At 40.0% G+C, this 17,455-nt stretch overlaps 1 protein-coding gene across 1 annotated transcript in view; it reads left to right on the top strand.

Annotated features, from left to right (window-relative positions):
• LOC150087620 (Golgi-associated plant pathogenesis-related protein 1-like) overlaps positions 1-17,177 on the top strand; it is a 34,917-nt gene extending 17,740 nt beyond the window's left edge. Inside the window, exons 3-5 of the mRNA XM_090369830.1 lie at positions 192-312; positions 4,459-4,536; positions 17,002-17,177. Of these exons, the coding sequence (XP_090225956.1) occupies positions 192-312; positions 4,459-4,536; positions 17,002-17,153 (351 nt within the window). The 3' untranslated portion in view covers positions 17,154-17,177. The remainder of the gene's footprint in view (positions 1-191; positions 313-4,458; positions 4,537-17,001) is intronic.
• Positions 17,178-17,455: the final 278 nt, after the last annotated feature.

Raw genomic sequence — 17,455 nt, 5'->3', positions numbered from 1 at the left:
TTACTTTAAATACTGAATCTATTAAGTTATGGCACTCCTGATCTCTCGTGTTAAATTCATTCATTTTAAAAATTTAGATGAGTAAAAGGCCAAACGATGCATGGACATTTTTGCATAATTTAAAAAATAAAAAATAATTATTATTGTACTACATATCAAATCATGTTTCTTTCTGTTTTAAACTCTCTTAGTTGTGTCAATATGCTCAACGCTGGGCAGAAAGACTTGCTAAATCAGGACAATTCGAGCACAACCCAGATGGGAAGTATGGCGAGAATCTGTTTATGGGCAGTGGAGGACAGTCAAATAAAGGTAAATTTATGTATTTGATAATCGAGCCCTCATTTCACAATTGTTTAATAATTTTTTAAGTCAAAAACAGTATATTTTTCACATTAATTACTGTACTTTTGTGAGTCATAAAAATCTTACAAAACATCTACATTTATGGAAATATATTTATCTACTTAAGTTATGTTAATCCGAATAAATGAAATAATGTTTAAACTTATGAGCAGTGTCTCAGACAAAAACTAAACTTAAATAAAAGATTCCCAAATTTTTATACCTTATGTCCTCCTTAAAATATTTCACTTCCCTTCTTTCTATATAATTAAACTGCATCAACCAAAGAAGGGATTTTAAAAAATGCTTAATACAAACATTTCCCTAAGGCAATGCTCCACACTTTAGGAAACTCTGGCTTAGACTATCTATTCTGATATTCTAATCTAAAATAAATAATTTATTCTAATATTCCATTATTGCATTTATTCTACTGGAAAATGCAGCAGCCTGGAAAGCAAGGTGTAGGGGATTTCAAGCCCTGCTGTCGCTCATCGTGGAACCAGCGAATACATGAGCTGTGTATGTAAGGGTAATTAAGAGTAAGAGAAGGTGTGTGTACTAATATACATGCACTAATGCTAAGAGCATCGTAAATGAATTTGATATATTTGAAGTACTGATGAGTCATCAAATGCAAACATTGTTGGGATAGCTGAGACATGGTGTTGCTGAATTTGAATACGGGCAGTACAATGTATACAGGAAGGACAGACAGAACATGAGGATTGTGCTTAGTTAAGAAGCATATTAAATCTAAGATAGTGTGCATCCAATCAACATGGGTTACTAGTGCAATGTTGAGTGAGTCTGGTGTGATATAAGCATCGGGAAAACAGTACTTATATCACATCAGATTGAGAGTAGGAGTGTGTTATAGGTCTGAATGTTATAGGCCAGCAAATCTGAATGTCTCATAATGGGGTATTTAAACTTTCCATGTTGACTAGACTTTATGGTTGGTCACTTACACACTAGCAAGACTTTTGTAGATTTCTTGGATAACTGTTTTCTACCGCAACAAGTTAGAGAGGCAACAAGAGGAAGCAGTACTCTTGATTTGATTATCAGCAGTGATTCTCCATGCATTAAGAATTTGCAGGTTAAAGACCTGCAAATTTTTAATGCATCACTGTGTGACAGTGATCACAGTGTACTAATGTGTAATTTAATTTAAGACATAGCTACTATCAGTGTAAAGGGAAAGGCTTTTGCTTTTGTAAGAGTGACTACCTCAGACAGTTTTTAAATTCTATGCAACAGAACCAACTGATTATGTTACCAAAAATTAAATTCTAAATTGGAAGTATTTAGGAAAGTAATCAAATTAACTACCAGGCATTTGATACCAACTAAAAAACACCATTCAAGGCTTAGACTTAAGTGGATGTCAGATGAACTATTGAGACACGTGGCAGAGAAGAATAATGCATGGGATGCATATAATTTATCAAGTGATACAGAAACCTATGATAGATATAAATTAGTCTGTAAACAAGTCACAAAAGTGATTAGGCAAGCTAAGGCAGATTACGAGAAATCTCTGGCAAAGAATGCCAAGAAAAGCAGCAAAGATGGGAGTTTAATGAATTCCATTGGCCATGATGTCAAAGGGTTAACTATTGATGATCCTGCTGAGGTTGCTGACAAATTGAACAGATATTTTGCATCTACATTCACACATGAGGGAAGTGGAACTTCCCTTCCTACTACACTCAAGGAAGTGGAAAGTGAAAAAGACCTGGGGGTAATTGTGCAGCCAAATATGAAGTTTGCTGAGTAGTGCAGATGGGCTGCCAGGGCAGGTCATGGAGTTTTGTCAATGATATATAGGAACTTTGCTAGCAGGGACAGGGAGGTAATAACCCCATTATACAAGGCAATGGTCAGGCCACACGTAGAGTACTGTGTACAGTTCTAGAGGCCTCATTTTAGAAAGGATGTAGAGTTTCTAGAGCAAGTACAAAGAAGGGAAACAAGATTGGTGAGGGGGAACAAAGGGGTGCTCTTACCAAGAAAGGCTTAAGTTCTGCAAATTGCAGCCCCTGGAGACTAGGCACCTGTGAGGTGATCTGATTGAGGTGTTTAAGGCCTTGAATGAGTCAGCAAGCTGAATGCTGATGGGATTCTTCTTCTTGCTCAGACTAAGAACCTGAGGGGGCACAGTTTCAAATTGAGGAAAGATAGTTGTAGAATAGATGTGCAGAAATTTGCCTTTAGCCAGCGGGTAGTTGATTGGCGGAACAGGCTTCAATCTTTTGTTGTGGAAGCTAATAGCCTAAATAAATTTAAGGCAGAGCTGGACAAGCATTTGGAACGAATGGAGGGATGAAATGGGAGTATTTATTTAATTTTTTTTTTTGCCGATGCTGCATAAGCTTGCTTTCTTGCATCGTATGCCTCTACTAATGCTAATGAGGAATTTTTACAGGAGGGGATCTTGGAAGTTTATCAAACTCCAGTAGGGAGCTAAATGACTTTGTGATAACTGAAAGGAAAGTGGAAGATAAATTGTTGAAGCTAAACATAAAAAAAGGCACCTGGTGCCTTTTTTTATGTTTAGCTAGGATCTATTCAATCATATTAAGGGAGGCAGCAAAGGAGGTGAATGGGATCTATTCAATCATATTAAGGGAGGCAGCAAAGGAGGTGAGAAAACCCTTAATAATGAGAGAATCCTTGGATTCAGAGGAGGTTCCTATGGATTGGAGATGTGCAAATGAATTCTCAATTCATAAAGAGGAATCAAAAAGTGACATGAGTAATTACAGACCTGTCAGCATAACATCTTTTGCAGGGAAAATAATGGAGTCACTGGTTAAAGAAGTAATGCAGGACCATCTGGACAGGAATGCAATTATACTGCAGTCACAGCATGGATTACTATGATACAGTGACCAAGTGACTGGATGCAAAAAATAATTTTGATATCATAACTTGGATTTCAGGAAGGCTTTGATACTGTTGCACATAAGACTGCTGTATCAACTGGCACAATGTGGCATTAAGGACAAGTTATCGCTATGGATAAAGGGATAGTTGAGTGGAAGAACATGCAGAGTGGTTATCAGTGGGCACTGCTCTTTGTGGACTAATGTTATCAGTGGAGTTCCCCAGGATTCAGTGCTAGGCCCATTGTAGTTTTCAATATTTATTAATGATATTGATGAAGGTATATCAGGTTTAATGTCAAAGTTTGCAGATGTTGGCAGGGTTGTTAACGACAGTAATGACGGTATGCTACTGCAACAAGATTTAGAAAAATTAGGTTAATAAGCTGAGAAATGGCAGTTGAAGATTAATATTGACAAATGCATGGTACTGCAAATGCCTGGTACTGCATAGCAGTAAATTCAGAGTAACTTATCAACTGCATGGAACTACACCCAGGTAGCAGATATGAATTATAATTGTGCAGTCAGATATGAAATTTCTCTGAGCAATGCAGACGTGCTCCCAAGACATCTCATGGGATTTTGTCAATGATATACAGAAACCTTGATAGTAGGAATAAGGAAGTGATTATCCCCTCATGTGGCCTTACCATGGTAAGGCCACATCTGGAGTATTGTATACAGGTTTGGAGGCCTCAATTTAGGAAGGATGTAGACCTGTTGGAATAGGTGCAGAGAACAAAAGAAAGGCGAACAAGAGGATACTCTTTATCTAAAAAGTCTTCAGTTCTGAAAATTGCACCATCTGGAGACTAGGCCCCTCTCGGGTGATCTGATTGAGGTGTTTAAAGCCTTGAATGGATTGAGTAAGTTGAATGTGAATGCAATTCTCTTTCTTGCTGAGACTACACACATGAGGGGGCATACATTTAAGTTGAGGCAGGATGATTGCAGGATAGATGTGCAGAAGTTTGCCTTCAGCCAGCAAGTGGTTGATTGTTGAAATAGACTTTTGTCTGTTATTGTATAAGTGGATGATTTGAATAAATTTAAGGAAGAACTAGACAAATTCTTGGAGGGTAAGAATGGGCGAAGTGTGTATGTGTTTTTTTTTTTTTTTTTTTTTATTTGGCTAGTGCTATATAAGCTTGCTTTCTTGCAGCTTTCCACTACTACTACTACTACTATTTGTTTAATGAAATCTTTGTGTTGTTTGCAGGTTCGTTTGTTGCCGATCAGTGGTATAGTGAAATCAAGAATTATAAGTTTGGAAGTGAAGGGATGGGTGGTACTGTTGGTAAGTAAATAATTATTTGAATTCAAGAACTACTGTGATGGATAGTTGCAAAAAATAAAATGAGTTTTACTATGAAAATTAAATTTATCATTAAGATTGTTAGATTAACAAAGCAATCAAAAATGCACTGCCAGCTACCATTAAAATTCAAGCTGAATATGCTTCAACCATATTGAAATTCCAGCTGCATTTCACAGCCCATATGGATTTTATGTAATTGAGCATTACTATTAACTTAGAACTATGTTGATGCTTTGAGCAAACCAAATGCAGGAATTTGTGTGGTTTGGCAAAGGGTCTCCTCTAACAAAGTATGCATGGCCTCATGTGGCATACAGCCAGTTCAGTGACTCAGTTTCACTATCTTTGGTTCAGTCAACAAGACAAAGTTTTATCATCATCCTGATACAACCTTTATGTTAGTAGAATTGTGTAAAGATAGATAGTTTGCATATCAAAAATGTAGAAGTCAGCAGATGACATGGACAGTAAAATAGTATTACTGTATATGTCAGCTACCAAAACTGACAGTACTGTAGTAATCTTTTCTTTGAAGAGGTATGAAATCAAATCCCATCTGTGATGTTACATTTTTTTTTTTTTTTGTTGTATAAGCTCTTTATTAGTGGTCACATGTCTTTTAGCGGTCACATGTCTTACTTTTAAGTGGTCACATGTCTTACATTAGTGGTCACATGTCTTACTTTTAACTATATATATATAACGACTTAGAGTACAAACGTAACAAATAATTAATACATACTTGATACGGAAGTTATATAAAGGGAACTCGTAGATAACACTCGATACCGAAAAATAAATATAGCGTTATAACTGTGTTGAGATACAAGTTTAAGGTTTTAATTTTGTTCTGAAATTGTAATTTTATTGACATTTAAATCGAAATCATGACTCTGACCAGAGCAGCAAAGCAAAAGGCTCAAGCTAATGGGAGTGCTGTGACTCAGGGGAGAACTGAGGGGGGCGGTTGCCCCCTGAATCACGGCCTTTTAAGATGCACTGTTTGCTTGATGTTTGCGGAGCAATCGGGTACGGGACATGATACTGCCATGGGGGATGTCTTTGTGTGTGCACGATGCAAGGAGTGCAAGGAAATTAGGCGACAACTCGGCGTTGTTATGGGCCTATATGAGACCTTGAAGGACAGGGTGGATGCCCTCGAAGGAAATAAATTGAGGGCCCATCAAGCTCTCAGCTGCCCACATCAACACCAGACTTGGTCATCTTGCAACACAGAGGCAGCCCCCAAGGCAGAATGCGCTGGTCCAACAGGAACTAGTAGTTGTTGGTGACTCAATTGTCAGGGAAACGGGGAACATGCTTTGTAAAAAGGATAGGTGGAACAGGACCAGGGTATGTCTGCCAGGGGCAAAGGTTGATGACGTTCTTGAGCAGATATCATCTTTTAAGGGCACAAAAGGTGATATAGTTGTACACGTTGGCACTAATGATATTAAGAGTAGGAGACCAGCGGAATTACTTTAACAAGTACAGGTCACTGTTGAAAAAAAGCCGTGAAGTGGGGTTAAATTTGAAAGTGTCTGCAATTCTGCCCAGACACGATAGGAGGGAGTATATGATGAGAGCCTTGTCGATCAATTCGGCCCTGGAAAGATTGTGCAAGGCTCAAGGGGTAGAATTTTTTTCAGCCTGGACTGTACTTGTTAACAGGAGAGATTGCTTCTACAGGGATGGGATACACTTAAATAGAAAGGGTGCAAGAATATTTGCTGATGCTATCGAGGCAGTGTTAGGTGGGTCGGAAAACTGCTAGCTTGGGGGGAGACAAAGATTAATGGATTAACAGTAGCCACTGGCAGAGGTGAAAGAGATTCTTGCACTGCTTCTATTGGAATGAGCAGAAGCCTGAAAAACAAGATGCAGGATATTTCAGAGACTGCTGGAAGTCATTGCGGTACAAGTAAACACATGGGTTGTGTTAGGGTAGCTAAGAATAGAAACAGGTGCATGTATACTTGCGTGTACACTAATGCTAGGAGTTTAGTAAATAAATTTGATGAATTTCAGGTATTACTCAAAACATCAAAGGCAGATATTGTTGGGATATCAGAGACGTGGTGTCACACAGATATAAGGAATGCAGAACTGGAATTTGGGGAGTACAACGTCTACAGAAAGGATAGACAGGATAGGAAGGGAGGAGGAGTTATGCTATTAGTTAAAAAACACATAAAATCCAAGGAAGTGAAGCCAGTTGACATCGCCGGACAGTGCAGTGTTGAGTCAGTTTGGTGTGACATAAGCATAGGTAAATCAAAATTGAGAGTAGGAGTGTGCTATAGGCCTAATGACTCTGATGAGTATAATAAGATACTGTACAGGGAAATAGAATGGGCCAGTAAATCAGAGAGTCTTATAATGGGGGATTTTAATTTCCCAGATATTGACTGGAATTTGTGGGTTGGTCACTCACACACTAGCAAGGCTTTTGTGGATTTATTGGATGATTGTTTTCTACACCAGCATGTTCGGGAGGCAACTAGAGGGAGTAATACTCTTGATCTGATTATCAGTAGTGATTCTTCATGCATTAGGAATCTGCAGATAAATGAACCACTGGGTGGCAGTGATCACAGTGTGCTGAAGTGGGATTTACTCAAGGAGGTAACTACCATCAGAGGTAAAGGGAAGGGTTTTTGCTTTCGTAAAGGCGACTATGATGGTCTGAGACAGTATTTAAATTCTATACAGTGGGACCAACTGATGATGTTACCAACAGCAAATTCAAAATGGGAAGCATTCAAGGAACTAATCTTGGAAGCTACCAGGCTTTACATACCAACCAAGAAATATTGTTCAAGGTTCAGGCCTAAATGGTTGTCAGATGAACTAATGAGACATATGGCAGAGAAGAAAAATGCATGGGATACATACAAATTAATGGGTGACGTGGAAGCCTATGATAGATATAAGTTGGTCTGTAACCAAGTCACAAAGGAGATTAGGCAGGCAAAGGCAGATTATGAGAAATCCTTGGCAAAGGATGCAAAGAAAAACAGAAAAGAGTTCTTTACCTATTTAAACTCAAAAAGGAAAGGGATGAATCAGATTGGTCCACTGGATGTTGATGGTTCAACAGTTGAGGATCCAGCTCAGGTGGCTAACAATCTAAACGAGTATTTTGCATCTACATTCACACATGAGGAGTTATTCAGGAAGGGGAATGTTGTAGGTGAAGTAAACATTGGCAGTGAGCTAGATGATTTTCTAATAACTGAGAGGAAAGTGGAGGAGAAATTGTTGAGGATAAACATAAAAAAGGCACCCGGGGTGGATGGGATCTATCCAGTTATATTAAAGGAGGCAGCAAAGGAAGTAAGCAAACCCCTAGCCATAATTATGAGAGCTTCTTTGGACTCAGGGGAGGTACCCATGGACTGGAGATGTGCAAATGTAACCCCAATTCACAAAGGAGGATCAAAGGCTGACACAAGTAATTATAGACCTGTTAGTTTAACTTCGGTTCCAGGAAAATTAATGGAGGCACTGGTTAAAGAAGCACTGCAGGATCATCTGGACAAGAATTCAGTTATAGCCCAGACACAGCATGGGTTTGTTAAGGGCAGGTCTTGTCTGACCAATTTGATTGGATACTATGATGTAGTCACAAAAGAACTGGATGCAGGGAATAACTTTGATATTATATATTTGGATCTTAGAAAGGCTTTTGATACTGTTGCGCATGGAAGACTGCTGCACAAATTGGAGAAGTGTGGCATTCGAGGCAAATTGCTGCTATGGATAAAGGGATGGTTGAGTGGCAGAAGACAGAGAGTGGTAATCAATGGACACTGCTCAACGTGGACTAATGTTATTAGTGGAGTTCCTCAGGGTTCAGTGTTGGGTCCATTGTTGTTTTCTGTATTTATAAATGATATTGATGATGGTGTATCAGGCTTAATGTCCAAGTTTGCAGACGATACAAAGGTTGGCAGGGTTGTTAAGGACACTACTGATACTATGCTGCTGCAACAGTATCTGGAAAGGTTGAGCAGATGGGCTGAGAGGTGGCAAATGAAGTTTAACATTGACAAATGTAAAGTACTACATATGGGAAACAGTAACCCCAGATCAACGTATCAACTCTGTGGTACTACGCTGACAGTGGTAGAGAATGAAAAGGACCTGGGGGTAATTGTGCAGGCAGATATGAAGTTCTCTGAGCAGTGCAGACGAGCTGCAAGAGTAGCTCATGGTGTCTTGTCAATGATATACAGGAATTTTTCTAGCAGGGACAGGGATGTGATTATTCCCTTGTATAAGGCATTGGTCAGGCCACACCTTGAGTACTGTATACAGGTCTGGAGGCCTCATTTCAAGAAGGATGTAGAGCTGCTGGAACGAGTACAGAGAAGGGCATATAGTGTGCATAGTGTGCATAGTGTTAGGGTCGGGCGCCACCTGTGGTTTCCCACATCTGCGCCATATGTACACTGTGAAGAAATACAGAACACTGTAAATGCCAGAAAAAGTGTAGTGTGTTGAATGTGTAGTTTTGTGTTGGGTTCTGTTGTATGTCCTGGCATTTGGCCGCAGGGCCCCTGGTGGAACCCCACGTTGCCCGCACACACCACTAGGAGGTAGCCAGGCTGCCCATTATTCTCTGGCAGGTCTCCGTCAGAGTCGCCTGAGCTTCCTGAACGGAGACCAATTAAAAAAAAAAAATAAAATAAAATAAAAAAAAAAATAAAAATAATAATAAAAATAAAAAAAAAAATAATAAATAAAATAAATAAATAAAAAAAAAATAATAATAAAAAAAATAAAAATAAATAAAAATAAATAAAAAAATAAAATAATAAATAAAAAAAATAATAATAATAAAATAAAAAATTAATAAAAAAAATAAATAAATAAAAAAAAAATAATAAAAAAAAATAAATTAAATTAAAAAAAATAATAATAATAATAATAAAATAAAATAAAAAGTATATAAATAATAAAAATAAATAAAAAATAAGGCAGAGTGCGGCAGTACAGGGTGTACGGAAGAAGATGGAGGGATGAAAGTAAGAGTAAGGGGATGTAGGTAAGGGCATCCCATAAATTGACAGTGGAGCATATGCCCCACCAGGAGAAAAGGGGGAGGGGATAACTCCAGAAGGGTAGAAAAACCACTCAGCGAGAGTGCTGAGTGTGACTTATATTTTGCGGTGGAGTGGTCAAGACCACTGGAGCCTACCAAACCATATGGAAAGTTAGCAGGTAATCCTACTTTGGATGTTCCAGGGTTAGCAAGTCGATGCTGGTAAAACAGTCAAGTACAGATTTTTTTTTATTTCGAGTTTGAGTAAGTCCTTTACAAGTTTCTATCCCTGGCTTGAGTTGGTTGTAGAGTCCTACGCCTAGAAAAGAGGTTCTGTGCGTACTCCGTTAATGATTTATAATATTGTTCTTCAGAAATTAGCAGGTGCTCCTGTCCTTGAGGTATGTGTTGTAGCCTGGTGTACAGTGTTCCTCGAAGATCGTTATAAATTGGGCAGTTATAAAGAAGATGGTCCCAATCTTCAATTTCTCCACATGTACAGTAGGGGTTATTGATGATTCCCAAGGTAGTCAACTTATGATTTATAGAGCCGTGTCCAGTTATAATATATGTACAGTAGAGGCCAGGAGAGAACCAAGGCGGTGACTTTGGATAAACTAGTTTGACATCCGGGATGAATTTCTTAGTTATTAGGCCCTTGTCCGTCTCCTCCCATCTTGTCTGCCAGATTTGTAGTAGCATGGCAGCTAGTTTTTTCTTTTCTTGCTTGCAGTCAGTGCGGGTGTCGATGGTATGTCCAAAGATGGTAGCTGGGATTCCCCGCGACAGGCAGTAGTGCAATCCTCGACGGATAACCTCCAAGTCAAGGGGGAGGACACCTGCAAGAACCTGTAGGGCCGGAGAACTTACTGTGCAACAGGCCCTGGTAATGGCAAGCAGTATACTTCACTGAATTGTTTCCAGTTTGCTTTTATTGCGAACAATTATTGCTCTATGGTACCAAATCCCAGATCCGTATGTAATAACAGGGAGGAATATAGCGTTATACAGGAGTTTGAGTGTTCTCCGGTTCAGACCCCAGTCACACCTGCTTACTCGGACGATTAAGGCTGCATAATTTCTGATTTTTACTTGAAGGTATGAGAGGTGTGGGAAGAAGGAGAGCTTTGAATCCAGGATGATACCCAGGTGTTTTAGGGAAGTTACCAGCTTGATGGTTTTTCCTTGTACCTTGATCTGAGGTGGCCTTGATATTTGTAGGGTGCCTTTGAGAAGTATGGATTGTGTCTTCTGTGGAGAAATCCGGAGCTTGTGTAGAGTTGCCCAGTCCTGTAAGATCTGTAGTGCCTGATTTCCAGCGGCCTCGAGAGCTGCTCTGGTGTCCGCTGCGATGGAGATGGTAATATCATCTGCGAATGCTTGGATAGTAACAGAGCCCAGATCCAGATCAAGTAACTCATCAAGGACGATGTTCCAGAGGAACGGGCCGAGGACCGAACCCTGTGGGCAGCCTCTGTAGATAGATTTGGTGAGCTTCTGGTATGGTGAGGAAATGGTGATCTTCCTGTTGGAAAGGTAACTTTCTATACACCTGTATAAGTTGGCTGGTATGCGTGCCAATCTTAGCCTGCGAAGAATGCTTGGCCACCAGAGCATGTCAAAGGCCCCGGCAAAGTCAATGGTTATGAGGAGAAAGTACTTGTAATTAGTGTTGGCTGCAGCTTGGGTTATTTGGTAGAGAGCATCCTCTGTGCAGCGTCCTGGGCGAAATCCATACTGTGAATTGGATTGTAGGCCAGCTTCTGTGTAGTGTGTTAGGAGTCTGGTATGGAGGAGGCGTTCAAGTAGTTTGCTCAATGTGGACAAGAGGGCAATGGGTCGGTATGAGTTAGGCTGTTCTGGAGGCTTCGATGGATTTTTCAGTATTAACTTTAATTCAGCTATTTTCCAGCTTTCTGGGAAGGATCCCTGGGTTAGGCATTTATTGAACAGGTTAAGCAGAAATTGGGGATTTACCTGGGCGACCTTTTTTAGTATTTCTGGTTCAATGCGATCTAATCCTGGGGATTTTTTATCCTTCATTTTGCCAAGGTCTTGCTGCAGTTCTTCAGTGTTAAATTCTTCCTCCACAGAGTCAATGTGGTAATTGTCATTATCTATACAAATTTGCTGCTGTTGTGTTGTGAGATGATCGGCGTCGCTGATAAAGAGAGTATCCAAGATATTCATCATGGATTGCTCCCATGACGTTGTCATGGTTCCTTGTGGTGTTATTGTGGAATGGACTACTTCTCCTCTTGGCAATTTGTTGGTAGTAACTCGGTACACCACTCCCCAAGGGTCCGAATTACCAGTAGTGGTAACCAGCCGCTCCCATGTAGTTCTTTTTCGCTGCCTGATCATGGAAGTGTATTGGTTCCTGGTCCTCTTGTAGTCTTCACGAAGGGCTTCCACATCAGTAGCTGGCCAAGAGGTGCGAGCTCTCTGAAAAGCTTTCCTCTTGTTATGAACAGTCCAGCGTAGACGTTCGAGTTCCTGAGACCACCATGGTACAGCACTTGGAAGAGGTTTTTTCTTGGGCATAGATTGATTGCAGGAGAGGGTGATGATGTTAGTTACAAGCTTTTGATGCTGCTCAGGATTCGGGGAGAGGATATCAGAAGGGTGATCCATGATTGTTGACTGGAGAGAAGTGGTGAACAGCTCCCAATTGGCTTTGCTGATGGCATAGCGGTTGATATCGTAGTGCGGAGTAGGAGTTGATTCTATATTTCTTGTGAGGCTGTATGTAATTGCTCTATGGTCGGAGGTGGTCCAGGCTTCATTTACTTGCCACCCCGACACCTTACTTGAGATTGATCTTGTAGCAATTGTTATGTCTATTGTAGACTCCCACATAGTACTGGAGAATGTTGGGAGGTTATTGGGCCTGTTTATTATATTAAATGGTGAGGTGGCTAGAAAGTCTTCCAAAAGCCGCCCATTATGGCAACCAGGTCGGTCAGCTGTGAGGCTGTGCCAAGCAGGAGAACGGCAGTTAACGTCTGCCCCCAGGATGATTTTAGCGTTAGGTAGAGTAGTGGTAACAGTTCTTAGGTAGTCAATAGCTGGGCCGATGTTTTGACTGGGTCTACAATAGAGTGATATTAAATAGAAGGCACCTAAGGGGCCAATTACATGGGCACACACTGCCCAACCTGTGCAGAGAGAAGAGATTTTGGTGACCATTATGTTCGGGTTCCGGATGACTATGGCAGCCCAGGGAGTATTATTTTATATGTGAGAGGATAGCCTCTAACTTTCTTGGAGTGGGTGTATGGTTCTTGCAGTAGTAATATATCAATGTTTTCTTCATCTGCCTTTTTTCTTATTTCCGCTGCTACTGCACGTGCTCGCTGAGCATTAAGTTGTATAAATTTAATAACACTGTTATTGAATGGCTTAGGCCTCACTACCATAGTCGGTCTTCAGTTGTTGGTTTCGCTTTGCCTTGATGTAAATAGGACATTTGTTGTCCCTGATTGAATGGGATGCATCCAGTTTTACTGCTTTGCAGTTTGCGCACGTCGGAGCAGATAATTTGTTTGGGCAACTGCTATAATGATGCCCTTTTTGGGAACAATGCCCACAGGTAGGATCCGTCTGTGTGCATGTGTGGGTGGTGTGCCCAAAACGACAGCATCTAAAGCATTTAGGAACAGCCACATGTTCCTTGAAGCGGTGGCTGCTCCAACCAATAAAGATCCTGTCTTGAAGTTTTAGCTGGTTCCACGCTTGTGGAGAGAGATCCACTACCCAATTGCAAAGGTTGGGAGACTTTGACTTGGTGCAGTATTTTGGTTTTATGTGCTCCTTGTCTCTTTTTTCTTGGGTCGAGTCTCGAATGTTCCTGTGTAAAATTTCGTCAGCGATGCTGTCTGGAGTAATTTCCCGGTTCAAGTCAAAAATAAGAATTGATGGACCTTTCTTCTTGGGGTATTCTGCTGTTAGACCGAGGGAACTAATTCTAGGATTAGAAATTATTGCCTGGGCCTCTTGTTTTGTTGCAGTCTCAATTATGACACCAGTGTTTCTAGTTTTCCTGATGGATTTTATTTTAGTTGTTTTTAAGTCGTGAGCAAGCTGCTGAACCACAAGAGTTTTAACTGATTCGCTCGAGTCTAGCGATGAGTTGTTTGTAGCTTTCAATAGGACAAGGTGAGGTTCTTTGAGAAGCGTTTTCTTTTGATGATGATCCGTTAGTTTGTTGGTGGTAGTTGTATCCGGTGGAATCGTCCTCAGTGCTTGGGCGTATGCAAGGGGTGCTGTAGTATTTTCATTCACTCTTTTATCTAGGAAGGCGTCAAGTTTCGCTTTGGTTCTCTCGTGTTCCACGTTCAAATTTGATAGCACATGCTCCATTTTCGACCACACACGGATAATTTCTCCTCTAACTGCAGCAGTGATTCGATTATCCTTTTGGAGCATGATGTCCTCCAGGTCCAGGCGCAATGACAGTACCTGGTCCGTGATGGTTCCGTTTGGTAGTTGGGTAGTAGTTTGGTAGTCATTGTTGGTTGTAATTGTCTCTTCATTTTGGCCCATTCCTGAGTTTCGGGTTCGTGTGAGGGCTACAGAGCTCTCAACCTCAACGAATTGTTCCTCAAAGTCAGACATAGTTGGTGTGTGAATATAAGTTGGTAATTATGGCTTACGATTTGCGAGAGTTCGGATTAGCGGGGTTATTCCTACACAGGTGGTAAGTATAGTTCGCAAGGGGTAAAGTGGTAGTTCAATTATCTCTGCCAATGTTTAGAAGCCAAGATATGCGGTATAATGAGAGTCAGCACATAGTAGAAAAATTAAAAAGGACTGTTTTTCTGCAATATGTCAGACTGGAATATTTTAACTCGTTCAAAAGTTACACACGGGTTGGGGGAAATAAGTCAGATGCAAGAAAACTTCAGTTAAAGCAGCTTGCCGGCCTGCGGTAATTGGCAGTCTTTGCTCCCGTTCATTTGCAGCGGTAAGTGTCGCAGCGGTAACTCACTCCCCTCGGTAGTGAGACATGGGAAGCTATCCAGCTGTGCTTTGACCTCTTTTAGGTGGGGTGATCAAAATACTGTACGTTTGTTAGTGTGACCTTGTACTGCGAAGCATTCCGTGGGCTGGTTTAAACAATGAATAGCTGGCTGGGAATTCAATATTCAAAATTGCTAATAAAAATTTACCTGGTCATTCCATAGTGATGCTTTCATCAGATTTAGATACTCAGGATACTTGGGAATCGCTGGATATCAAATACTTGACTTGGATAGAAAAATAGAATTGAAACAAAATACATTAAGCAGGAGCACAAGGCAATGCGACTGTCTTGCGTGGGCACGTCCCAACAATCACAGAGAAGGGCAACAAGATTAGTGAATGGAACAAAGGGTTGCTCTTACGAAGAAAGGCTTAAGTTTTGCAAATTACAGAGCCTGGAGACTAGGCATCGCCGAGGTGATCTGATAGAGGTGTACAAGGCTTTGAATGGCTTGAGCATGCTCAATGCCGATGGGATTCTTCCTCTAGCTCAGAATAATCACCTGAGAGGGCATAAATTCAAATTGAGGAAGGACGGATGTCGGATAGATGTGCGGAAATTCGCCTTTAGCCAGCGGGCAGTTGGTTTGTGGAATAGACTTCCATCGCTTGTTGTTGAAGTTGATAGCCTAAACAAATTTAAGGCTCAGCTGGACAGGTATTTCGAACGAATTGAGGGGTGAAATGGGAGTAGTGGTTGTTTTTTTTTTTTTTTTTTTTTTTTGGCTGATGCTGAATAAGCTTGCTTTCTTGCATCATATGCCTCTACTAATGCTAATGCTAATGTCACTTGTACATGCCATTAATTTGGTATAAAGGCAATAATGCATTTTATTTTCAATAAATTGTGTAATGCACTCTCTCTCTCTCTCTCTCTCTCTCTCTCTCTCTCTCTCTCTCTCTCTCTCTCTCTCTCTCTCCCCCCCCCTATTTGTGAACTAATGTTATTAGTGGAGGCCCCCTGGGTTCGGTGTTGGGCCCACTTTTGTTTTGTATATTTATCAAAGATATTGATGAAGGTACAAATGCGAAGTACTGCATATGGGTAGAAGTAACCCCAGAGTAACGTACCAACTGTTTCATTCTACACTTAGAGTGGTTGAAAATGAAAAAGACCTGGAAGTAATGGTGCAGTCAGATATGAAGTTTTCTGACAGTGCACACAGGCTGCCAGAGCAAGTCATGGTATCTTGCCAATGATATACAATGGAGTAGTAGAAAAATGCTAGTAGATAAAAGGAGGTGATTATCCCTTTGTATAAGGCAATGGTCAGGCCACGCCTTGAGTACTGCATACAGGTCTGGAGGCCTCATTTTAAGAAGGATGTAGAGTTGCTTGAGCATGTATAGAGAAGGGCACCAAAATTGATGAGGGGAACGAAGGGGTCCTCTTATCAAGAACAGATTAAGTTATGCGAATTGCAGTGACTGGAGACTAGGCACCTGTGAAGTGATCTGATTGAGGTGTATAAAGCCTTGAATGGGTTAAGCATGCTGAATTCTGATGGAATTCTTTCACTTGCTTAAATTATGAACCTGAGGGGGCATAAATTCAAATTGAGGAGACAGTTGTAGAATTGATGTGCAGAAATTTGCATTTAGCCAGCGGGTGGTTAATTGCTGGAACAAACTTCCATCTGTCGTTATTGCAGTTGATCGCTTAAATAAATTTGAGGAGGGATTGGAAAAATTTTAAAGGGAATAGATGTATGAATATTTTTTTTTTTTTTTTTTTGTTGGTTGATGCTACATCACATGCCTCCATTACTACTACTACTGTTCTTGTAGCTTGTCTGCACTGTCAGAGAACTTCATATCTGACTACACAATTAATCCTGATCTTTTTCATTTTCCACTATGCTTAGTGTAGTACCACACAGTTGGTACATTACTCTGGAATTACTGCTACTATATGGCATACTTTGCATTTTGTCAATGTTAAACTGCCATTTTTCAGCACATTTGCCTAATTTTTCTAGATCTTGTTCCAGTAGCACATTTTGATTGACTACTACACTGTCAACCTTCATATCTTCTGCAGACTTAGACATTATGCCTGTTAAGACATTAAATATAGAAAACAATAGCAGACCCAGCAGTGAACCCTGAGGAGCTCCACTAATAACTATATAGTCCATATCCCAACATAAAACACAAACAGTGGTAGAAAATGTTACCATAAAATAAGCACAATACAGAAGTATAAAAAAAGTTAACATAAATGGGCAATTGATAATTAATAAAAACTGCCATCCATCCAAAATTGAAATTTCTGTGTTTCTTATTTGATTTTAAAGATAAAGAATTGCTCTTCTAATTAAGTTTTGACAGTGTTTGTATAATTTTAAAAAGCTATTATAATCATTTAACAGGTCATTTTACTCAGTTAGTATGGAAGGGATCAAAGAAATTAGGGGTTGGAGTGGCAGTGTCACCTGATGGTGGCATTTATGTTTGTGCAAATTATGACCCTCCAGGAAACATGGTAGGAAGTTTTAAAGAAAATGTTCCTCCTCCTAAGTAAGTTTTAAAATGACTTGGTGTACAAGTTGATCGTCCAAAGATGATGCCAACTAAATTAAATGATAAATCCTATGATGTGAGCAAGAAGACAATTGTAATCTCTTAATTTTTAACTTGATTGTATGTAGATTATTCAATTAGAAAATTTCTGATCAAAATTTTCTCTGTATAAAATGCAGTTCGTGTTTAGTGACATTGTTGTCTCACTAAACATACAGGTCTGGAGGGAGACCTGTATGTTTAGTGAGACAACAAAAGATAACAAAAACATTGTTGTCTGTTAAATTTAATTGCAAAATTCAG

Source organism: Mastigoproctus giganteus, chromosome 3 (genome assembly GCF_048544385.1).
Source record: "Mastigoproctus giganteus isolate SK-2022 chromosome 3, ASM4854438v1, whole genome shotgun sequence".
NCBI classification, from domain to species: domain Eukaryota; kingdom Metazoa; phylum Arthropoda; class Arachnida; order Uropygi; family Thelyphonidae; genus Mastigoproctus; species Mastigoproctus giganteus.
The sequence above is the reverse complement of the archived record's forward strand: the minus strand, read 5'-3'. Positions and strand labels throughout refer to the sequence as shown.